The 26,695-nt window shown below is 37.7% G+C and overlaps 1 protein-coding gene across 33 annotated transcripts in view; it reads right to left on the bottom strand.

Annotated features, from left to right (window-relative positions):
- CAMK2G (calcium/calmodulin dependent protein kinase II gamma) overlaps positions 1-26,695 on the bottom strand; it is a 182,854-nt gene that overhangs the window by 24,735 nt on the left and 131,424 nt on the right. For 8 of the 33 annotated variants that reach the window (XM_075216646.1, XM_075216658.1, XM_075216651.1 and 5 more), the window contains exons 10-15: positions 25,602-25,724; positions 24,281-24,364; positions 22,459-22,501; positions 18,227-18,265; positions 17,731-17,793; positions 9,572-9,612 (exon numbers count right to left, since the gene is read on the bottom strand). In XM_075216646.1, the coding sequence (XP_075072747.1) occupies positions 9,572-9,612; positions 17,731-17,793; positions 18,227-18,265; positions 22,459-22,501; positions 24,281-24,364; positions 25,602-25,724 (393 nt within the window). Of the gene's footprint in view, positions 1-4,636; positions 4,670-9,571; positions 9,613-17,730; positions 17,794-18,226; positions 18,266-22,458; positions 22,502-24,280; positions 24,365-25,601; positions 25,725-26,695 lie in introns of all 33 variants that reach the window. The other 25 variants (XM_075216655.1, XM_075216666.1, XM_075216660.1 and 22 more) reach the window with 5 other exon arrangements.

Raw genomic sequence — 26,695 nt, 5'->3', positions numbered from 1 at the left:
GGCTGTATTACAGAACCAGTAGAACCGTGTGAAGAATAGTTGCATGTAGCAGCCCCCTGGGGCTGCGGAGAGGGGGAGGGGCGCCCCATTAATAAAAAATAAAAAAAAGGTCGATGGTAGTGCAGATATAAGGTGTTTTTGCCAAAGTCTGCCCAAGTCAATGTTGAAATGTGATTGAGATAACATTTTTATTTTATGCCTCTGTATCAATAGTTACAAGCTTCTTTTTTTTATTTCAAAGAATTTAAAAGTAATGTTTATCTTTCTTTTTTGGAATTGGAGTCACTATACGTACAGACCATCTGTGACTCTACAAGAGTGTTAGCAGCAGTCAGTCTCTGCTAGTGATACACCCTTGGACTCCTTAAGCCAGTGTTGGCTAACCTGTGACACTCCAGGTGTTGTGAAACTACAAGTCCCAGCATACCCTTTCAGCAATAAGCTGCTATATATTGGCAAAGCATGCTGGGACTTGTAGTTTCACAAACACCTGGAGAGTCACAGGTTAGCCAACACAGCCTTAAGCTCTACACAACACAATCAACTAAAAAAAAAACACTGCAGAAAGGCACACCTCAATGAGACTACAGATAAAAAGGCACAGAGATGACTTCAATATGCAACATGTAGGGATATAAATGTGAATTATAAAGAGTAATAGCTTGCCAGCAAATATGTACATTGTATTCAGTAATGTAAGCTCAGGTAATGTGTTAAACTGAAAGCACACCCCAGACAATACATTTATTTGTTCACTTTGCTCTGAACTCTCCATCACTAGAAAGGGTTAAGATGTCCCAGCAATTTATTTTTAACTGAAACAACAGCTCATCCAGATGTCCAGGGAGTATGAGTCACTACATATTAAGTTTCCTATCACAGCTCTACTAAGAGGTTTGTAATGTCAGAACCAACTGAGCTGCTGTTTCAAGTAATCTTTTACAAAGAAATCTCTGACAGCACTGTCCTGACTGCATCTTAGCAGCTGACTGGCTTTAGGATCAATTAGCTGTAGTGACATAATCAAGAAGGCAGGTCGATTCGAGGCAGAGGTGCCAGAAGCTTAAGGGCAACGTTAAATGCACAGAACTGCAACTCACGGACGTAAGGTGCCCACACACAAAACAACTGCAAAAACCGATTGGGTTGTCTGAGACTTCAAAGTCTATATAAAGGCCGATGCCACACAAATTGTAATTTAACTGCATGTGCGGTCATCACACTGCAGACTGTCAAACCTTTCCTCTTTGGCCACAGACGTGTGACTTCAATGGGCATAGATCCAGTGGGCCCAGTGCTGGGCAGAGCAGTGGCACGTCTGTATGGGCACATTAAAGTAGACTGTGCTGCCCTCTCTCTTTATTCTATGTTACACTACAACTCTTATCCTCCTTAACCGCATCTATAGCTCAGACGTTGTCTAACAGCAGTGATTCCTTAGTGCTGGTCTGCAAATTGGTACTTGTCTAAAGAGGGCTATTTTACAGGATAAAACACTGTAATTTCTACCTTCCACTGCAGTTATTACTTACAGCTATTTGCTATTGGTGGCTGTATTTTCTGCAGTGATGCACGCTTGTTATTAAAATTAAATGATCTGTAAAAGGTTTGGTGTAATCCCACCAGTCACATCACTAAAATAAGTGATGAAAAGCACAAGAGATAGGTAAATACGTACAAGCAGCTGCTTCGTAATTTTGCTCTTCTACTTTGAACAGCTCCATGTATATGCATTGTTCACATCTACAACAGTGCTTTCTACAGAATGTACTAACTTATTAGACGGGATACGAATATTATAATATCATGCACCACTTACATGACAGTTTAACCTTATGTATATTTTTTAAAAATGCTCCTCTTGTACTAGCTTGTGTTCATTATATATCATTAGAGATCTGTCTGTAAGGGGATGTCAGAGCTTATGTCGCATTCAAATTATGACCTCCTCAAATCTTCAAATGGACACAATCACCAAAACTGTGTAGAATTTATTTTTAAAAATAAATCCCAAAGGAAGGCATTGTTCTCTATTTTGGTTGGTTAACATTTTGTTCTCTATGGTTATTCTTCCTCCCTCTCAAGAGATTTACGCTTTTTCCTGTCCTGTATAAACGTACATAACTGTACTTTAAAACAGAACACGGCAACACCGAGTGTTGTTGCACACTAGTGTCTCTCTGAAAAGCATACGAAAAAAACAAAAATCCTACTGCACTAAACTACTTATGAACATGAACATTTTACAGTTAATTGCACCTATTTAATACACGTTTGTGTACTTAAATGGGGAGAGTTTTCAATTACATATTATGTACACAAAACATGTTCAAGCAGACAACTAATGCAAGTCTCCTCAGGGCTATACTCTATACCAGTGGTGGGCAAACAGTCCTCAAGGGCTACCACCAGTTCATGTTTTTAGGATTTCTTTAATCATGCACAGCTGAGTTAATCTATTTGGCTGGGTCAGTAATTATCCCACCTGTTTCTACAGACAGAAATCCTAAAAACATGAACTGTTGGTAGCCCTTGAGGACTGAGTTTTCCCACCACTGATCTATACCGTACAGGATTTTTTTCTTTTTTTTTTGCTGCATACCCTTACATAGAATGAAGCTGCACCTGCTTTTCCCTTAATTTAGAGGGAAACTTTCCCATATACCATCACAGCTACTGTAGTTATCCCAATATCTGAGAGGGTGGGGGAGAGCAAGCTGTTCCATCATCTATTGATCTCATGATGGAGACTCAATGACTAGAACTGTTAGCTACACATCACTCACATTCCATAAATGGTACAAACACTGATGAAATAGCAGCATACAACAGAGGTATCAGAAGGGAATGTGCAGACCCAAAGGATTCCACCACAATCCCATTATATTTACATAACGTCAACTAGGATAATATAATATTCTCCAGAACAGGTTACAGTAGTGACAGCTTGAACCCACTGTGCAATATGCAGAAAACTGTGTCACTAAATAGCACGGTCTACTTTTAAATTCTAATATGAAACATTGATATATTTATGGTTGTCGTTTGTATTAACAAAGACCAATGTAATCACTCATACAGGATTCTAATTACCGGTACATTGTCTGGTATAAGAAAGTTCTAATGATTTATACAAATTGTGTATAATAAAACATATTGCACTAGTTGGTTCCCAAACAATGGAGAACAAATAAATAAAAAAAAAAAATAAAAAAAAATAAAAATATATATATAATTATTCTGATAACCAGACAACTGCTTAAGAAACTGATCACCAGGATAATAGGGAGGCGTTGTAAAGTTTGTAGTGTAAAAGAGCCTAACCGTATTCTGTAACAGCCTAAACGCAAATTACATATAATGTTAAAAAAATTATTTTAAGGCATTGTATTGGTCAAAACTGGAAGTCGTCAACCATAGGTTTATACACATAGTGAACAATTCTAAAGGAAACATCCACCTTTAGGTCATTTGACTCAATTCTACTCGATCCAAAGGGTCAAAATTGCAAAAAGAACCCACAGTCTATCTTGTTTAGTTGGTTACAGACACTCTAGCAGTAATGGTCATCTATCCCCTCCATTGCCATGCTATTTGCAGTTATCAGCAACTTTTAAATCTCCATCACAAGAAGCTATTCATCTCAAGGATGCTAAAACTACTGATGTCGGACACATGACATATGCAGAGGATTATTAGTGATCTACTTCCCTTTCAAGATAGACTCTTCATATCCATAGACAGTTAGATATATCTTGCCAGAGACTATCTGACCAATGAAATAAGAAATGGCAGTTTATTTTAAAAATATTGATCCTATAAATGTATTTATTATTACTCCGACTACAAAAATATTGTAAAAATTTAAAAATTGACAATTTTAAAATGCATTTCTTTTGTTTTCAAATTTTCTAATTGTCCTTTATATGTACATATACAGTTTCAGAACTTGAAGTACTCTAGCACAGTGCAAAGAGCAATGATGGACACAACCAATCAGATATCAGGTTTTATCATTCTAGTGTAGTCTGATTAACAAAAGCTGGTGTCTGATTGGTTGCTGTTGGTTACCTCTCAGCATTGCTCTTACCAAGTCAAATATTCTATAGACTATGCTAAATGAAGTAGACAGAAAGGAAGCCATAATCATTCATTTACTCATTTTATAATAAGTGTCACAAAGACACATAAATAAGCCTGTAGTGCTTTGCATGGATCCACAAATTATTTGGAAAAGCTCCGAGACTTGGTGGTTTATAAATCAGATTAAAATCTGCAGATAAAGCCATTTATATACGATGAGAAAGCTCTGCTGATAGTTAGTCTCTCACTGGTACCACATCCCTTTCCACGTTACTGCCACACTACACCATGGTTATCGTATTTTAGTCAATCACGGTCTCTGTAGTTTACATTTCTCATACAGTGCAGAATACTTGTAGAATGAAATGGACAGGGAGTACAGTCTACAAAGCAAGGACTGGACCAGGTTCTCATGGTGACAATGACATCCGGTGGGCAGAATGTTATCAGGAGCATGCAGTAGATGGTGATGTATGCAAGCAGGACATGCATGTCATAAAGGTGAGGTGGAGAGCAATGCAGTGATGCACGGCCGCCAACAATAGGTGCTCACCATTAAATGCACACTGGAGCTTGACTTCCTTTTCTAGACAGACCATAGGAGGGAAAACAGAGTAAGAAAAGAGATAGAAAGCAGATAAAGAAGGAAGAGGGGCATGGTAATAAAAAAAGAAAAAGAACAGACAACGGTAGACCACGTTAGTGAGGCAAGAGAGTGGAAGAGCCAGTCCCAGCAGAGAGCAGAAAAACAGGCAACCAATTAAATAATAAAATTAAACACAGAGAAGACATACAAGAAGCGCAAAAAAGCTAACTTCTAACTCACAGTATAAAAGTATCACTGCTGCTATTTGTGAGCAGTTAATATGGCCGCGACTTCCAAGACAGCCGCTAGAACAAGAGCAGGTAACTATCCATTTCAAAAGGCTGTTTCCATATTTTATGGTAAAATGAACTTTTGGCTTTAGTTTTTCTTCTTTGTCAAACAAAATGTTTCAAAAGACATTACAACATCAAGCTGCCAGTATAAAAGTAACAATAAACTGTAAATATCTAGGCATGAGTATTGGATAATTGCATACGTGCCTGGACCTACATCATGGAGCAGACCTCACAAGAAAATACCTTTAAAAAATAGTCCTAGGAGGAGATGTATTAAAGGTTGATTTTGTTCAGAGGTTAAAATCGCTATGAATAAATCTTTAAGTTATCCCCCCAAACTCTTCAATTTGAATAGGCAACACATTTCAGTGGGCACAGGGAGCCTGTTGAAATGCATTTCTTATATAAAATAATGGGAAAAGCTCAGCCAATCACAGCAGTGTTTACATAATGGCAGCTTGTGATTGACACCAACCCCACTGAAAACAATGGAGCTGGTGGCAAGGCAAGGAAATACTACTATCACCGCCTAAGTTGCAAACAAATACCAACGAATCCCCTGGAAACCATTTGTAGTTCTGTAATACTATTAAAAAAATACAAAAAAACTTAAATAAGTAAATTGTAAATTTACTTATTTAAGTTAATAAGTAACTTAAAAAAGTAATTGTAAATTGTCCCACTTCAATTAGCAATGCATTTTTATGGGTTTTCTGCACCTGTTGAAAAGAATTGTCCATTGAAATAAATGGAAAATGGTTTTCATGCAATCTCGAGTGCTGAAACCAGTGAGATTATTGTTTGAGATTTCAATGTTGATTTTGCAAGCTGCCCTTTAAGAGTCCCCCGTCCCCCACCTCCTGCTCTGCATTTCACAATGAAGAAATTGATGATTTTTGTGATTGTGTGATTCACATTGCGATTTGTATTTTGGAAATTAGGTGAAAAACAAATTGCCATGTAAATCACTAAAGGATAAGAGATTTGGTCAAAATTAAACTTTGATAGATCTCCCCCTTAAGGTGCATTGTAAAACCACTGAGATGCATGGAGCACATATGTGCACTCATTGTAAGCTATTTCAAAATTGGGCTTAGATCAAGTTTCAAAGAGACATTCAAAAAGGAAAGGGGGCTCGGCTCCTCTTTAGCACAATATTTTGACCACATAAGGATAAATTGTAGCAAAGATATAAAGTTGAGACATGATGCAGCATAACAATTTCTGAGGTAAAATAACAGTGTTTTACAGTATTCCGTTCAGGGAGCAGAAACCTTTTCCGTTTTCTCTTTCTATCTACATCTTTAATTCACGTCATCAAGACATCGTTGTTATGGAAACAGACAAGACACCACTAGCTGGGAGACACAAACTGCTGTCACTGAATAGGAATAACAGTGCTTCAAGAAATAGATTTGCACTCTGATGGCGGAATCATCAGATTGAAAATTTGCGAAGCCACTACACCTCTCTGTCTTAAGGCCGAATTATTCATTCAGGGTAGGGGAGACACTAATTACAGCAGACTTTTGCACCTTGCTACTAATACGAAGATAACAGTAGGAGGTAGAGACTAAAGTTTACCCGTTATTGTCCTAATTCAGTATAATAAAAAAAGTTTTTTTAAAATAACTACATTTATACTTTATTTGAGGAAGCTTGCCCAACACCAGTGTCATACACAAGAATGCATTGCTTTAAAAAAGTAATCATACCTCTTTCACAAAACTAGGCAATACCTTGTGATAACCTGCAGGAGTCACTGTTGACATGGAAATATATTCTGCTAGCAAGATGCAATCATATATCACTAAGCATATGGCTCTTAAAAGGTATTGTGCCTCAATTTAATGTCAGCATAACATTTTCAAACAGATCTTTTGGGAAAGGGGATTGAGCAAAAAATGTACATTATGTGAAACGGGACAGAGGAGATATACAAGGATAAAGACTAAAAAAAAACAAAAAAAACTAGTGTGCTGCTGCTAAAGCTATGATTCTAAGGTAAAAGAAAATGTAACCTAGCACATGGATACAAGAGGCCAAAAAAGTGGACAGAGAACAGCAGTACCTGCACTATAGACTGATGCATTTTACATATAACGTGCTATCTGTGTAATGCAATTACTTGGTGATAGAGCCTGGAATAATTTGATGGAAAAAAAACTAAAAAACAACAGTCTATACAAAAGGACAACTCCCCCTAAAATACAAGTTGCTTTATATAAAAGAGCTACAAATGCAATTCAAAAATATGAATGTAAAAGTTGCAGAATTTGAGATATTGGTTATGTAGTTGGGTAGAAGTTCTTTGTCCCGGTTATCGGCAATTTCAGACAAAAATACTTCTTGCAGTATCCTTCATTAGGCTTTTATTGGCCACACACTGCGATATCAGCACCAATAATGAACAATGATACATATACCACAAAATATATCTCCAAAATGAGCCAATAATAGAGTGATCACAAACGACTTAGCAGGCACATTGAAAAATAAGACAGCAATAAGACAATGAGTGTGAGGTCATCGTATGACTGCACAAACAGGTCCCAGTGAGGCCAGGAGCAACTCTGCTGCTTGGTCCATGCACCAAACAGCCAGGTCTCATCCAATTTGGCTATTTGCCTGTGTGGCCAAATTGAACAGTGATCTTGTTTCATACAGTTCAGCACAGACATGCTGCAATATCACCAGTTATCGCCCTAAAACAAGCACAATGACCTTATCATAGCCATGTAAATCATTATCTAACAGGCCCTGTAAACCTGGTCAGATGACCGCTATCCGCATTTGAGTGTAATAATCTTACAACCGCAATAACACCAGCTGGCTCAAAAGTGATGCTGTATTTTGTCAGATTTGGCCTCAATTAGACGCTCATGTTGCTTGGTGCCCAGTTCTTAAGCTGTGCATATTGTTAAAAAAAAAAAAAAAAAAAAAAAAAAGGTCATCTGCAATTACAACTTTATTTAAAATATCGTCAGTTCAGGTAAGCTACACGACAGAACAACAACAGAATAGCTCACCTACAGCTATAAAGCACAAAGAGTATTAACTATCTCAAGTTATAACATCTTATGGGAACTTCTGCGCATATATATATATATATATATATATATATATATATATATATATATATATATATATTTATTTGTGATTAGCAGTAGCACTTTTATACATGCCAACTTATATTTTGTGGTTAGTGGTCCTTTACTTATGCCATGTAGAAGGTCACCATTGCAGTACGGGCCGAAATGTGTTTTAACAGTTCTTTACAGGCTAGTATTCATCAGGAGCTAGTTACTAACGTCACTTTTCAAAGGTTGATGACAGCAGCAATGAGGACACTACACAAAATCTGAATGGAGTTATGCTTTATGATCAAACGAAAAACACAAAGAAACATCACAAATTACTACCTAGATGACCGTATGGTTCTTTCACTGTCCATACCATCATTTTATAACATTGTTATCAAGGAAGTTCAATATGCAGCAAAGATAGTAACCTGACTTCTAAAATGATGCAGTTGTTTCTAATTATATCAAATAAAATATGTTTTTAATATGGCATATTAAAAAGCAGTGCAGTATATGGGAGTAAAGCACAGGAAGAAATCTTTCTAAAAATTATTTTCATTTTCCATTTCCACTCCAGGAATACCTGCTAATACTTTATGTTACCTTATTACATAAATAGGAATTCTAAAAAATATAAATAACCAAATGATCTTAATTATAACTAAGTTGAAATTTGCAAGAGCACACAAACAAACCCCTATATAAGGAAAGAACCTGAGGAAACTACTGAATGAGATGTTATATATTTTATATTGCATATTTAGTCCCTTTAATTTGCATTCTCCAGCCAGATCAATGCTTACAGAGGTCACCCATACTATATCAGGGGCGCACGCAGGATTTTTAAGGGGGGGTTTCCCTGCCGAAAAAAAATAGAGAGCTGCTGCGCATGCGGGCGCGCATGCGCAGCAGCTCCATTTCGGCGGCACTGTATTGTACAGCAGCCACGGCGCTGTCAAAGAAGCGTCCGTGGCGGTACAATACAGCACCGCCGCGGACGCTTCTTTGACAGCGCCGCGGCTGCTGTACATTAAAGTGTCACTATGTAGGGGCACTGTTTAGCCCCCGTTCTTCGTGGAGGGGAGGGGTTTTTAGAGAACCAGCAACCCCCCCCTGCGTGTGCCCCTGTATATCATATAAATCGAGAGAAAGTTATTAAAGAGAAAACAGATACCATACCAACCACAATCTTGTACAAACTGGGAAAAAACACAACAAGACATCAGCTGGGAACTTCATAGATTGGAAAACACACACGGGGGAAAAACTAGTGTTTCTTTTGAGCTATGAACTCCCAAAAAAACGGATTGCCAGTAAAGGATATCCCTCATAAAGAGTTCTGTCTCCAACTCTCCCATTTACAGCGTATATCACAACATGCAATGATGTGGGATTGATCAATGGTTTAATAAATGTCCATAAACCAAACCGCCACGCGAGAGACTTTGTCCTATATTGTTATGGAGTGCTTGGCCAAATCATAAAAAAGCACATATTTTAATACATATCTTTTCACACCTTACCTTGACTCCATCGGTCTTCTTGTTTAACAGGCTTTTGGCAGCTAAAAAAAGAAAGAAGAGAAAAGTGGATACTCATACTACATTTACATAATACATACATACAGTATTTCTGGAAGGTCTCCTTAAAGGAAAAATATGTCCTATTTAAAGTTAAGAAAGCATAACTTTGCATAAAACTTGAAAGTTTATGGAAAACTTTTTTTTTTGCATTTATCTATATTAATAAAGCAGAATTTGCATCATGTGCTGAATGCAAAGTCCTCATACAGTCAATCACCACAACATGCAGGGCCGGAGAGATGCATTGTACTCTTTACTGCACAGGTAAAGTTGGGGGGCAGTGAACGTTACATAAATATCACGGTTTCATCAGGAACACATTAACACCTTTTCTTCATGTATAAAACATTGTCCAGAAAAAAAAGAATACTTACTACAGACCTAAAAAGACTGCGGAATTAGTAGAGCTGTCCACGTCATCAACATTGTAGATATACATCATGATATGCTAGGTCTATCAGAACATGTTTTCTTGTTCTGTGCTATCCCTGAGCTGCAGCTAATGACAGACTATGGTTCCAGTGCACGGATGACAATGGTTTCTGGCTGTGAGACCAGTGATCACAACGGTCTAGATAGAACACAGTGCTTGTGCTAATTTAGCACAAGCCACATTATCACTGATCATTTTCTGCTAATATCCACAGACAATTTCTGCACGTACACTAAATATGTCAAACATGTGCTTAACCAGAAGTTTGGAACACCAACAGAGAAAAAACCTGCGGGACTATGGATTTCCCAAACAACCCAATCATTATGGGCTCACAAAACAGCAATGTCAGGCTGATTTGTTCTAAAATGACCAAATTAGAGAGAGAAATTGCAACTTCCACCATCTTAAGACAAGTTTTTAGGTCACGGAGATTGAAGCTCATACTATTGCATGTAACACATGTTGTATTGATAAATGACAAAATAAAAACCTACACTAATTCTAAAATAATCCCTTTATTCTGTTCCATATACATAAAACATACTATGCAGGCAATTGGCATAAGTCATTAGTATAGCATAATAAATGTGTATCGTATATTTGCATTACCATACCACAACTACATTATGGCCCCAATCTGCTGATGTTCCGCAATGTGTCGCCCAGTGTTGCCATATTCCATGTTTAACTGTGGCTACACATCCCTTGCTCAATGGACTATCTTGCAAAACTCAGGCTGGGGGGTTTATCTCCGTGTCAAAAAATAACATTTGACATAATCTAGTCTATTTTTAGCATTCGACACAATATAAAAGTTCTGCATAGACAGGCCCTGTATAACATTTGCTGTGAGGTGAACACATCTCACTGCTACATATATTGTGTTGGATGAAGCCTGTCTTCGTGTTTATCACCAGGTACGTCTCTATTATCAGCAAATACGGGACACTCTGAAACATGTTCTCTTTCGGAATAAATCTCTCTATGTTTAAAGGTCATAACAGCTACACACCTGCAATGAGGAACCACAAATCGTTTTATATATGCCCTTGGACCCTCCTTCTCCCCATTACGCAGCTTCAGTGAGAAGCCCTGCTGGCATAACATTTTTACCTCACAGCAACAGGGCCTGTGTTGGCTGGACAGCTGAGCGTGCCGCAGTGCACACAGGCTGACCAGGGTAGAATGTCAGCCTCTTCTGTTCTTTAGAAGGGGACAGTAGGGATAATGACTAATGGAAGATCTTTCTGACGAAGTCCTGCAGTGTGTACTAGTGCTGTACAGTTCCATTCATCCTCAATTTAAGTTTCTACTGCATTGTGTAATATTTTTAATATGTGTTTGATGTACTTTTAAATTAAACATTTGAGAGAACCACTAGATCTGAAACACAAGTTGGCTTATATAATATAGTTACCATTAACATTCACAAATGCATAAATGTGAATTCACTAAAAGACCAGAGACATATGTAAATGTGTCTGGAGCTTATTAAAGCTGAAGATATTACAGATAAAGTTATGATTATTGGGGAGATGTTTTTCCTACACTGGCCAATAAATGGCCAGTCTGCTTTAGAGACGTTTTGCGAACAATGGCTGATAACAGAATAATATTTTGCAAGCAGCACCATAGCAAATGCAAATAAAATGTCAACTCTCTCTAGTTACAGGAAGTCAGAGTATGGGGACCTTTACATATATTTTTTTCAATGCCATTAGTACCTCTCTTGTATAAGGCAAATCAAATTTTAGGTTTATTCTTCCTTAACGCTCTGCTTCTTAGCTTACCTTCGACATAGAAGAGAAAAAAAGGGACTCGTACTCTAATGAAATGTGCATAACAAAAATTGTCATAATATAAAATGCACCCAAAACCCCCACAAGAAAAATAGTGAGTTAGCCTTTTATGCATTTTTTAACACCCCAGCGTATGAACATTGCTATACAATTAGCATCACATCTAGTCCAGCAAGTGACAACTGTTGGTACAAGCAAATGCAAGTCTCTGAAATGCCATGAAGGGCTTCAAGCAATAACAGACATTTACACAGCTGCTGGAATCGGCAAGTATTCCAGGCTTGTTTCTAACTACGGCGTCTGCAAATCTTTTGTCATTTAAAATTCTCGACGAGTCTTGCTGAATATTTGTAGCTGCAGAACTGCAGACAGCAAAAAAGAAGAGGAAAAAAAAAAAGCTGCTGTGTTTATACTTATATACAATTATAATCTAAAATAAACTCAGAACCGACTAAACAGTGATGTTCCAATCGAGGCTGAAAGTAAACTCGTTAACGGAATTTATATTCCTCCAGAAATAAGTAAGAAAGATCTTCTATAAAAAAAATTAATAGGGATTTCTGAGGATACAGACCCACATCAAGCTAATTTACGTAAGCAATGTATTCATGTTTATTTTGATTGATTTAACCTATTTATAGTTGTTATTGCTTTGTATTTATTTTTCTAATTTTGCATTCCATTTTCTTGATATTTTTTCCTGCTAACCGCCTGATCTAATCTAAGACTATGTTCCAAAATGCAGGTAAAGTCTGTTTAAGCTATCCGTTGTGACAAAAGCCAAAGCCATTTTTATATACATGGCAAAAAGACGATTCAGGGGGTAAAAGAGTATTCCACTTTGTATCTGAATTGTGTTTACTAAATCTCTTCCCTACCCAATAATATAGTGTTTTCCCTGCTAGATTAAAGGGCCTCTCTAGGGAGAGACAATTCTGAAGTGTTATTATTGGGAAGGAAGTAGATTTAGTCAAATAGACTTATAGCCAATATTTAAAGTAGCAAAGCCCTTTAAGTGTATTATATAAATGGATGAACAAATCATTTAAAATTGTAAAATAATAATGAAAGCTGTATTTTACTAAGTAATGGCTTATTTACTTTCTTAGATCGCAAGATTTTAAAGTCCAACAAACATGTAAATATAGTTTCTTTAGTAAGTTGTTTCCATCTATAAAAATATTACGTATATTGCCTCCACAAAAAGTACTCGTGTGCAGAAATCACACAATGTCACAAGCAGCTTTTGTATACAGGAAACACAGCCAGCCAGATTGGTGCAGTCAAATTATTGTTTTAAATGCTGAAAAATGTATATTTGATATGATGCCTGAAATAAAGAACTATTAAATGATGTTGAAAGGGGGGAGGGTTGCACGGCCCACCCATTCTGAAAACTAGTACACTGGCAGGGAACACTCCCCACGAACCCCACCATTTGTGAGGTGTAATAATTTGTACTTGGACGTGGTGTAACACTATAGTAGCACTGAAGTAGAAGAGGGATCAAGTGTTTAAAATGAGAGCTGGCTCCTAAGTGACTGAGGCCTTCTTAAATCATAAAAGGACTGTCACTTTAGGACTATGTATCTAAGCTCCTCTGCTTCAGACTGTGGCAGCATTAGAGTCTTATAAAGTCTCAGTACGAATAAACGATGGCTGCTCCTCACAAACATCAGGGGTCCCATGGGATAGACCAATGTGTTAGACTGGGGAGGTGACAATGCTTTAATGTCACAATGTACATTATAGAATTATCAGACGTTGCAAGTGAAGTGTTTAATGTTCATGTTTCTTGTCACAGTAGTCATTTGGTTTCTGACCTTTTGGGAAGGCCACATCCACCCGCCCCTCTTATCACCTGCACAGATATGCACTCTCAGTTTACTTGAGTAATACTTGTGTCACAGACACTAAATCTCTCTTCAGTCCATAGATCTCAGCCTGTCCTGCAAATGCTTCAGTGTCACAAGGACTGGCAGATGACACAACGGATGGCATCCTATGAATGCCACGTGGTTCTCAATAATATACAGTCTTGTGACACTGTGCACCTCAGGACATTACTACTTACTGTAACTAGAAACCAAAGCAGCTGTCTACAGCATTGGTTGGTCTCAATGAACTATGAAAACAGATCATACAAAAAAAAGCAACTAAATTAAGAGTAACCGTATAAATGCAACAAAGGTAATTCATAAAATGATTGAGAGGCACCACAGATTTACATCCTTGACGCTTCTAATGTAGACTGGGTTGTATTGTAATTAACAAGAGATTAAACCAATTGGCGGATCTAAATGACAGGATGACACGAAAAGTTAGAAGGGTTTAAAGTTACTAGTGTTGTAGTTGGTGTAGGAAGGTGGTGAGTGACATGTAATATTATCACTAAAACTAATATTGAACCACTTCCATTTTCTTACTAACTTTTGTATAAAGAAAACTCCACAGTACACTTTCCTTGTTCTTTATTTAATTTGGTGTAACCTATTGACAAATCTGGATCATGCCACAACTAGCTAATGTCCATCCATCTTCAACAAAGGGAAAATGCTAGTGCTATATCGAACTCTGAAACATAGCAGCCTTAACTAACTAGAGAGACATGTAGGTTCTTTTCTGCCATCAAATTCTAAATATTAAAAAGACTAAATATACAGTATTTCGTATTGAGACTTCTTAACCATGGCCATATGTTTGTTCCATACATTTTTACTGTACGGAGTCCCAACCAGAACTGCTGGGAGATCCATTACTCTTTCTGGAAAATTATTCCTTATGTAACTTTCAGTCTTTCGCTCTGCAATTTCTTTGGAATAGAAGTCCTCTTATTTTTTTTTAAAATACTGCCTTCCTCTACTCTATTGTCTATAGACGGTGTGTATCACATCTTCTATGTCTCTTTCTTTTCTAAGTTGACCATTCTCATATCTTGATACAAGCAGACTCTAGCTCTTCAATAGAGCTCTATTTAAGAGATATGGGTGGATGGAGTCAGGTTAAATATATAGAGCTGCATAAACACCTAGAGAGAACCGGCTCTCTGCTTTACGTAACTGGGTGGCTCAGGGGCACCCTCTCTGCTATATTGGGAGGAGGGAGGGATTGTATTTTTAAGAGGGGTTGCCCAAAAGTGAACCTATTAACATAAAAAAAAAAAAAAAAAGAAGAAGTCTATGGGCATGAGTTCTAAGGGAGCAACTGAAATGCCAGCTCTCCCATATCTGTTGTACAAAATACTATAAACATTTGTATACAAGCTAAATACTAATATAAAAAGACAAAGATGCTCATCTTCATTTATTAAGAAAACTGTTTTTTTTCTATAAATTTAATCCAAAAACTTAAGACACAGCTGCCTCAGTTTGCCTCATTGAGTGTGAAGAGTGTGTAGCTAGGTTATGTTTTTATTTTGGCTAGGATTACCGCCACCGGATTTCACACAAGATCCAGTGTGAATTTGAAATGGAGACTGTAGTGTCCTGCATCTGTCTCACTACAAGTGGCAGCAAAGTAGAATTTTGTTGCATTAAAACGATAAGCTCAGGGGCCTTGTACCTTCTGAAATGGGTTTTAACGATTAATGCTAAAACAAGCTAATTTAAAGCCACATTAACGCATATTGTGAAATGTTACTAATATTTTTCCCACATTAACACATATTGTGAAATGTTACTAATAGGTTCCCGCATTAACACATATTGTGAAATGCTACTAATATGTTCCTGCATTAACACATTGTGAAATGTTACTAATATGTTCCTGCATTAACACATTGTGAAATGTTACTAATATGTTCCTGCATTAACACATTGTGAAATGTTACTAATATGTTCCCACATTAACACATATTGTGAAATGCTACTAATATGTTCCTGCATTAACACATTGTGAAATGTTACAAATATGTTCCTGCATTAACACATTGTGAAATGTTACTAATATGTTCCTGCATTAACACATATTGTGAAATGTTACTAATATGTTCCTTCCCATAGCCCTGAGGACTGCTCCATTCAGCCATTTTTTCTGGGATTCATTCTCCTTGCTCCAGCTGAAAACCGGCTCTGTGCGATGCTACAGGTGGGAGGGGGAGGAGGGGGGAGATCACAACTTCAGATTGGTTCTCCCGCTCACTCCAGATTTCTATACATGAATGAGAATGAAAATGCATATAAATGTAAAAACATTAATAATGTGTAATTGTTAAGTTCTGCTCCATTTGCAAACATAAATTCTGCTCTATGTGGAACCATGATGATACCAGAAACAAAGTTAAAATTTCTTTACTAAAATCAGTAAACATACCAATAACAAATACAGCCAGCAATAAAAAATTAAAAGGGGATCACATGCATTTATATAGAATGTTTTTTGATGCAGGAATTCAGGGATGCTATTTGACTATAGGAGTAAATCCTTAAGCTGGCCATACTTCTTAAACAGCTCGATCCTGATGACTGTTTCGACAACAGGACACACAGGAAGGGGGACAGAGGAATGCTTTCAGACTACACTCCAGCCTGTTGGTGTGGTCAGAAGATGAGCACACACAGGTTGACCAAAAGCATTTTCCAACATGCCCGATAATGATCTGATCGGCTTCTATCAGGTTTTCGATGTGCACCACTTTCGTTTTTTGGACAGAGCATAGTGTGATATTGGACCAAACTGCGGTGTTTCAGCCCAAAACAACCGTCAATTCTGATCAACACCTGAGCTGGATAAAGGTGGTGCTATTTGGGATTCGTGGAAATGTGGTCAGATGTTGCCCACTATCTGCCAATGTGCACAGTCACCATGTGACCTCACTTATTGAGCTCCAAATAAATCAGCAGTTTGGTCTGAGTGCCACCATATCTGTCCAGTTTGGTAGCACAGGTACACAAAGTAGACAGATTGAGCAGATCTACCATTGGGAGGCCTAAACCGTGATAACACCAGTACAAGGGGGTTGTTATCAACTAATATGAAACTTTTTAAAGATAATAAAGCATCTGGCTAGAATTACCATTCTGTCAAAATTTCAGATCAATAACAGCACATAAATGCATTTATCCCAAGATTAAAACGATGATAAAATAAAATGATGCATATCTGGAGTATAAGTAAGAATCTTTCAATACATGCTGTATAACTTTTAAATGTGGGCTCACCTATTCTAAGTAACAGAACACATAAATTGTCTCTCTTTTGGGTCTGATGTATAGATCTGTAAGTATTGACTCCTCAATTGGTTACTAAATTTATGGAAGCATCCATCCTGTATTAGTATGTGTTTTATTTATTGCAGTATTTGTAAGTGAATACAGTAGGTTATATTGTACAACAATTGGTATAGGTGAACCTGCTGTAGTGTGGTGAAGTTTGAATGCAAGAGAAAATGTCACATTTTTTATAACCAAACAATTGTCCTACTTTGGACATCTGAATTGTTGGCAGGGATGCAGTTTAATTATAAAAACAAAGTATAAAAACCACACAATGAAGACAAGTTAGGTTTCAAACTAAGGAACAATTTTGGTATTTCTTGTCCATATTACTTCTCCTCTTCCCAAAAGAAAGAAGAAAGTAGATAGAAGATCTAAGAGGCGGTCAGCATGCAAAGTACCGTTAGTAGCAGATCCATGGAAAGAAACTCCACAAAAGGGACAACTGGGTCTCCATGCCAAATATCATCACTAAGGAACACAACACGTCCTGCCCCTGGGCATGCAGGCACTGGCATGCAGCTTCATCAGGGGCAGGAGTAAAGGACAAGAAGAGGAAAAAGGAAGTGAGAAGAAGAGGGAATCAGTAAGGAAGAAAAATCAGACTGAGGTTTAAAGTAGTTGGGATTTGGGACAACTCATGCCACGTACCTTGCTCAGCCAAGTTGGCAGCGCTGGTGGCGGCTGCAACGGGGGCGGAGCTCTGCCTGCCAACTGATTGGACAAAATCATTCAGTGGGAGGAGCAGCAACAATGCAACAAAAGCCCAAATGAATAACAATAAAAGCAAGATGCAAGTCAAATAAGCATTGATTAAAAAAAAAAAAAAGTATGATAAACAAAAACAGAATTTATGAAGGTTCAATAGACTTTAAAGCACATGTACATTAAATTTACATTTACCTAGAGAAGTGGTTGGGGTAGAACTTGCAAAGCACAGAAGATGAAAGCCATATATACATATATATTTATTTTAAGTGATGTTGGAAAATACATCAAATAGAATCATAAAAAAATACCAATTATATTTTACCCTCAAGCAGCGAGTGGTAGAAAAGAATGTATGCATAGCGAGCCTCTTTCATTTTAGCTTGTGGGTGGCTAAAAGACAGAAAGCATAGGATGCTAAGAGGAGTAACGTCCCCACCTGTAGTGTTTTCCTTTTTCTCTCTTCTGTTAACTCCACCTAGTTTTCAATTATAGAAGACCTATTAGACGTACTATGGTTACGCTACATTTTGACATGCTGCATCTGGCTTTGCATAGACACATGCTATAGAATGCCTGCAGTATTCAAGCACAACTTAAATTACTCTTGTGTGCTGCAAAGTTCCCCCGACCTTCTCAAGCAAAAAAAAATAAAACAAAACAAAAATACCTACTGCAACAAGCAGAGAAGGTAGGGTAGCGGTGGAAGGAATGGCTAGGATGATGGAGCTTTTGAGGAAGGAAGGGAAAAGATTATGGGAAGAGGAGGGAGATGTGGTAATAAGCCATAGTGGCTCCACTGAAACACTACTATGCCAGTACAGGAGATTAAGGCACTGGAGGAGAAAAATAAATAAATCAGGTGTATATCACAGGTGTTGGCTAGGTTAGAACTGGAATAAAATACAGGACAGAAAAATGCTTATAAAATCTGTCGCTCTAGGTTTGTAAAGTTTAAGGCACAGTTCACACTGCCATGAATAATAATAAAAAAATAATAATGAAAAAAAAAAAAATGGCCACGACAGTCACAATTGTGGATTTTTCAATGACTTGTACTTGCACACTTTGCTTTCAAGTAAGCAAACAGCATCGGATACTTGGCCAAGCAAAACAGTAACAGTGACCATATCTGAGTCGCACATAGCGTGAAGCATAAGCAGTTGGAGCTAAAAAAATCCGCCACATTTAGTGTGCTACAGAAAAATGGAACATCCATATCGTCTCTATTTACCAAACCCTAAAATACAAGTTGATCCCAAGAGTCACAATTAGAGTTGTAGCAATCCATGCAGCTGGTATGCGGCACAGGACCTAGAAGAAAAAAATGTGTCTCCAGCAGCCCCCTGAGTCTGGCCGTATAGTGATTTATTCAGGTAACAATCTGATCTGGCAGGTACAGCAGATACAAGTCCATACATGTGATGTGTTTAACTTAGGATGCCCATAAACAGGCAGATGTGGCCCGACTCTCCAGGGCTATGTCTATATATCTGGCCACATAAGTTTTTGACCACATTTGACAGCTCAGCTGGAACAGCTGGATGGTATGGGGACTAACTAATTCAGTCAGACAAAACATTGCCACATTGAGGTCATTAGCAGACTGTATTGTATGCCAGTCTCTATCATGTGACTGATGCCAATCTGATGATCTATCTTCATTGGTTTCTGTTTTGGATACATACCAAAAATAATTTGAAGCCAATTTGGTCTGAAACTGGCTGCAGTGCTTGGCAGTGACCTGTAAGGGACCCCTTCAAAATTATGAGGCCCAGAAATCTACACTTTATACCAGTGGTAGTCAGTCCTGCCAACACTTAGAGCGACAGGAAAATTCTGTATGCTCCAATTCAGACATGGAATAAATTCAGACTTGATAAAAAACTGACTGAGAAGAATTCCGGCATCAGAACATACCGTTCGCGATATACACACGATTTCAAATAGCGACTGTTACATTGATACTATTAAGGGGGCACAAATGGCGGGTATCTATTGTCCAAGCCTTCCAAAAAAAAAAACATTACACATCTGCAGGGTCCTCACATTTGCCCTTAATAGTATCAATGTAACAGTTGCCATTTGAAGTCACGTGAATCTCACTAGCGGTATGTTCTGATACCGGAATTCTTCTGTCACTTTTTACTCCATGTCTGATCCCTTTGTACCTAGAAGCCATTATGAAAATAAAATGACTTAATATGACAGAACTTTATACCATTAACATTCACTCCTAAAATCAAGATTTACCCGTCATAGTAAACTCATTTTTGGATAGTTAATTTAAAGCACTGAACTGATTTTTTAAAAAGTCAGGATCAGTAGCTAGTTTTAGGTCTAGATCGAATTTAGTGTGTGGAAAGAATGCTCCAAATATAAATGCAGAAGTAATGTTCAACACAAGCTTCTGATCACTTGCAGATTCATTGTAAGGCAGGGAAATGTTTATTTTCTTGAAAACAAATTAATAAACTGCTCTACTAATGCAACCTTCCAAAATATATAAACATTTGGTAATTTCCCCGCCCATTGCCAACCAACCTATATATTAAATGTACAATACTAGCAAGGACAACACCAATCTTTTATAATACAGCTAAATCATTCATTTGGATAGCACAACAATCACAAGAATTGTACAATTGCAATATATTATTCCATGACCACGGGCAAAAGAGAGTCAGGAGCATGAATCAATCATGGACACACTCACTTTATACAGAACACAGAGATTCAATGTCTTCTGAATACCAAATCTATACTAGTAAGAGATGTCACATGATGAGGAAAACACAAGTCCTAAAAAAAGAACTATTATAAGATCCACTTCATCGGTATCTTCATGGCAACATGAATGAAGTTGTGAGGTATAAATTCCATACAATACACATTGGAGAAAAGGAATCTTTAAATGAAGGGTACTGAAAGAATGATTAATGACAGATTCACAATTTGTTAACTGAAGTGGGAAGAAAGTGTTCCACCAGTGATACACTTCTTATTGGCAAATAGTGATAAGATGTTGTGTGGCAGTGGCGCAGATTCTCAAAATATAAATATAATTTTTATTTGGCAATAAGCTTACACTATGAATTTCCCACCAAACTTGTCGGGCAAGGAAAAAATGTGGACAGATTTTGTGACTGTTGGCTAAATCTGTATTCACATATAGAATACACATAGGGACCTCTGATCTATGCTACATTTTGTAAACCTTGCCCACTTTGCAAAGAATTTGCATTATATTTCTAGTAATATAGGCATTTTTTCACCAACGTGAGGTTACTAAAGTGTACAGATGAAAAAGGCAAATTATGGCACACAACTCATGTCTATACTAAAAAACAAATAACATTCTTTTGATTTATAACAAATTAAAAAACATAGAAAAAAATAAATAAATAAAAAAAAAATCACAGACACACGGTATCTGGTGCAAAATTAATTGTGCTATAACCCACAACAAGCAACCAAATCTCAGGGACATTTTGAACGGTATTTAAAATGTTCTTAATGCGCTGCTGAGCAGAGTCTCATCCCAAGCTAAATTTTGCCTGCCAACTGCTGGCAGATCTGTAATTTTCTAGTTCAGTTATCTCTCATTGCTATGGACTACAGCACATTTTTGCACCAATACCAGTAGGTTGATTTTGTGGGCTGATCCAGTATTGTATTCTTATTAACATGTTAGTAGTCACATTAACATCACGAGGCGCTGCCTGACTAATATTCCCGAGCCCGGTATGTTCACATGGTTCCTAGTGAACGGATAGGCTGCATTCTCTTCTGTGTTCATACAGCTCACATAATGGTTACCACCGTTGTGTACAGATGACAGGAAAATTTTAAACTGCAACAATCAACATGATTTACATGTATGTTTTGCTTACTACTGATACCATAAAAATCTACCTTTTGGTTATTTACTCTTCGTATGTATTTTTTTTTTTTTTTTTTTAATCCCCATCTCTTTCTTGATGGCATCGATTTTCTATATTTTTGAACATGCTGTGGATAACATTATTACTATCTTAAGCTTACATTTTCATGTTAACTTTCAAAGACCAAGCAATTCCTCGACGACAGCAATCCCTAGAGAATGCTGGTGTCTACACTGCTTGCAATTTGTTTTCCTATTTTGCCCATTTTACTGCTTGCATTAAGGAGTACACTTACAATATTATTTTTGAAGGAGTCACCAGTAATAAAAATAAATATATATATATATTATTCCTAATGCCGGTGGCTCCAAAATGCAATTGACAATAAGAAAATAGCAACATTTTATTTGTATTAAAAGAAAGAATGCATTGCACAAAAGAAAAACAATAATCAAACAAAATAAGTTATTACAACCATTGTTTTCTGCCCTTACCACACACCCAAATTCTTATTTGATATTTTAAAGAGGAGAAATATCAGTATAGTTTTATATGGGGGATAACAGATTCCCTTAATTCTTTTATTAAAGTCTTTGATACAATGTCCAAACCTCCTACAGAGAAAGCCCAATCCTTTAGATACAAGACTGCTCCCCATAGCCGTTCCGGTGAAATGCTACCACTAAATTACCTTCTATTAAGTCTGTTTTGGTCACATTTACACCCATGCATGCTTTTTTTCACCATTGCTTTATTACAATACTTCTTGTATATCACCCAGGCTTACCTGAAAAATTCCGAGATACCAGCATCGTAGTGAGAATTGCACCCTGTAATAGAATATAACAGGTTATCAAGATATGTTCTTAAAGTATAGTAGACGCTTGCATTGCTTTATTACTTTACACTTTATCTAGGGAAGGAAAACCTAACCCATGCTCTAACATGTTGATGCTACTTGTACAGAAACCATAGAGATTAATAGATCTACTGGAAGGTTGAAATGAAACCTCCTAATAGACAGCAGCTTGTCATCAGTGCCAAGATCTCTATCTGTGATTCAAGTGCTAGGTTATACAGAAATTCTTATTTGATGAAATCCTTGTTTTGTCAATTCTTTAAGATGAAAAGCAAATGGTAAGAGGTAACACATATGAATCTAGTTTACTATCTACACTACACACCTGGTCTATGTGGCACCAAATGAACACATACTGCTAAATTTTTCTATTGGCCGCATAGATTTATTATGTGTGGGCTAAAGGGTGCAGTCAGTTAGAGTGTTTTATTGCCCAGTAGCAATTCTGGACCAAAATGTGCACACTTTTAAAGCGGAGCATTGTGCATATAAAAATAATAACAGCAATCAGCTGCGTTGCCAGTATGACCAATGGAGGAGAGCCAGACTTGTGCCCTGAAAGTGTCACCAGCTATCAATCTGCACAGTGTCTAGCTCTATAGAAGCTCCACAAGTCACTGTGCATCTTCTGCAGCTTCAGTGTAACCTTCTGTTAACTGCTCTCCTGTCATGATCCAGGGAGCAATTAGGAGAGGGTTAGGCAGAAGTGTGTACTCTTTCTCCACTGTGCCCCAGATCAGATGACAGCTGAACTTCACCCTTCGTTGGGGAGGCTTTACAATTAAAAGAAAACCTGTAATCAGTTTGGATAGTGCTATTTATTTTATTACATGTATACTATATATTAAATAAAAACTTTCCCTACGAGCTGGGTGGAAAGCCTAAGATTAAAGGCTCCCCTTATATCCTAATTGTTCAACACGGCTTCAGAGTGACAGGCTCTCACACAGACAGACTTTCTGATAAAGGCAGAGTGCAGAAGGCACTTTATAATAAATTCAGGTTCTTTCACCATAGTGACAAGTTCTCCGTAAGGTTAAGGGACTTTATATTTGTTCTCTCTTCCTCTCTGTGTATTTGTAAATATATATTATATTTGGATTTTGTATGCAATATTTAAATCCTATCAATTTTTCTCATTATAGAGGACGTGTGATAGACCCGTTTCTTGCTCAGAATGCTGGGTGTCATTTCCGCACGTGTTCTTGTTCTATGGGAGGAATTCAATTCCCCTGAAGTACCGCCGCGTAAAGCCTATTACCGTTATTACGCTAATATTAACCCGGCTTTCTGCTCACAGCTCAGGGAGCTGCGAGCCAAAAGCCGGTGTTATTATTACCGTTATTACGATAGTTTCGTGCAGGCCGCGCTACCTTTTACAGTAACGCGGCCAATTGAATTCCCCCCTATGTGTATGAAAAACTGCACAGTAGCACTTCTGCAGGTTGGGTGAAGTTCTCAATAGTTATTCTCATCTTTCATGTCCAGACAGCTGTACAGCACCAATGTTGTAAGTCTTGTTTGGTTTTATTCTGCATGTATGGACAGTTGCACAGCACCAGTACTTTTGTTTTGTAAATAATTCTCATGATCAAATAATAGTAAAACCAATAGTTCCTCTAGTTTTGGCATGTTGCTCAAATTAAGATTCAACAATTATTTTTTTTTACCTAAAAACAAGATTACAATTCTCTATCATTTGCTTGTTACAAACAAAGCAATGTGCTATAAGCTTGAGCAGGAGACTCACTTTAAGCTTTCTCCGAGCGTTGAACTTCCTCAGACATTCCACCGTCTCCTGTCTGTGCATCATTGAGGCAACTGTTGATCGTTGCTGGAAAAAAAAAAAAGAACTGTAATTATTACATGAAGAAAAGCACATAGAAGCATAGTAAACCACTGGAAATATCTAGCAACAACTGTACCAGACCATATTAGATGAGTTTCAAGTAAAGTGCTTCTAAAGGCACCTGAAATTGTATATTTAATTACAGTCCATCCTCAAGTAGGGTAAGCAACTAATAGGCTACTGATTGGATAAAGGCCCAAGCTACCAGGAGAACAAGCACAGCAGCGACTTGATGCTTTTATATAAAACAAAACTAAAAAGAAAAACAAAACAAAAAACACAATCCATAAACAAATGCAATAAAGAGCAGAATAGATGGACTTGTAGGGCTCTCGTTTCTATGTGTATTTTTAATTTTGCACTTTTTTCTCTACATTTTCTAAAAAAAAAAAAGTTCACTCTACTATAATCACTACTTATTAGCTATACTAGTTTTACTTTGATATTTAGAAAGCTGTCTTTTTGCACATCTAGACAGCTTCAGCTGCTAAAATACCTCTGGAAAAACTGAATTCCCATTTACCAGTTGTCTTTAATGTGTCTATACTCTTTCTTCAGAGTGATTTTTTTAGTTAGAAAAACAAGGCACATTAAATTAAGCAGGGTATATGGAGTACAGTGTATACTCTTTGTATCCATGTGATGAACTCCACACAAGGCAATGCAGGGTATATGGCTAATCACTAGTGTGCACATACTAATTCAGCATCGGAGACATTACAGGCCATTAGTATGGCCACACAGGGTGAGGACTTACACTATTGGGAAAACAGGGCACTCATATCGTAACTTGTGAGGCCTCTTGGATAATAAATGCGGTTTTGAGCACAAAACTGAACTAAAATGTCTAAAAATGCTGAAGACAACTTTACATGCAACTTGCTTTCCATAAACCTATACCAATATGGGAACTTTCATGTAAACATTTGTGAATGGTCCAGGAGTCTTTTATTGGCCACTTAAATGGAACCTATATTTAACCCCTTGTGGTGGGTCATCACTGTGGAATGATAAGGATACGGATGTTCAGTGTCCCGTGGAGTGTTCACAGCCATACTTCACTGATGTAACTAATACATAGTGAATAAGGCTGGATGCTCATGAATACTGATACTGTCCACAAAATATCTGCCTGACTGGAGTGTTGGGTGGAGTATAAGCATGGGTAACAAGGCTTCCACTTGGCATTATACAAGAGGAAAGCTCCCACAGATAAACTTACGCAGACCCACGGGTGCTTCAAAGCCTGATCTGCGGTGATGCGTTTTGCTGGGTTTATTGTCAGCATCTGATTGATTAAATTCTTTGCTTCAGGAGTCACTGTGTCCCACTCAGGTGACGGGAACTAAAGAAGAGATACACATGTAACAAGGTCTTAAGATAATCTGGTGAATTTCCAAAAACACCCAACACACAACCCCACTTAGTGCAGTTACTGGCTTCAGTAGAATAATACACTCATATATGGACCTTTAAGTTATCAACCAGTCTCTTCTACCAAGGGTGGATGAAAAATCATTACATAATTAACTAGGAAGAAATGCATTGTATACACGCATTAAGATCAAATACTAGTGGTGCATAGTATAACAATGGCAGCTAACAATCCTGAAAATAAATGTCCAAAACCATATTGACTATTGTCGAGCGCTTAAATCCTTAAAGCAAAGGTTCAATGAAAGTAAGAGCAAAGGCACAAAAAAAGACAGAAGTTTATTACTTTCCCATCAGGCATTTCTTTAGAGGGGAGGTAAAGGAAAGCAAGAGGGGGCACAGAGAACCACAGAGGAACACTAATGGCAGTCTGCTAGAGGTAAAGGGAGGGAAAGGAAAGCGGAATGGAGAACTGAGAACCACTAATGGCAGTCTGCTAGAGGTGAAGGGAGGGAAAGGAAAGCGGGATTGAGCACTGAGAACCACAGAGGACCACTAATGGCAGTCTGCTAGAGGTGAAGGGAGGGAAAGGAAAGCAGGATTGAGCACTGAGAACCACAGAGGACCACTAATGGCAGTCTGCTAGAGGTGAAGGGAGGGAAAGGAAAGCAGGATGGAGCACTGAGAACCATAGAGGACCACTAATTGCAGTCTGCTAGAGGTGAAGGGAGGGAAAGGAAAGCGGGATGGAGCACTGAGAACCACTAATGGCAGTCTGCTAGAGGTGAAGGGAGGGAAAGGAAAGCGGGATGGAGCACTGAGAACCACTAATGGCAGTCTGCTAGAGGTGAAGGGAGGGAAAGGAAAGCGGGATGGAGCACTGAGGACCACTAATGGCAGTCTGCTAGAGGTGAAGGGAGGGAAAGGAAAGCGGGATGGAGC

Source organism: Mixophyes fleayi, chromosome 6, assembly GCF_038048845.1.
Source record: "Mixophyes fleayi isolate aMixFle1 chromosome 6, aMixFle1.hap1, whole genome shotgun sequence".
In the NCBI taxonomy this organism is placed as follows: Eukaryota; Metazoa; Chordata; class Amphibia; order Anura; family Limnodynastidae; genus Mixophyes; species Mixophyes fleayi.
This window is presented reverse-complemented; position numbering and strand designations above follow the sequence as displayed.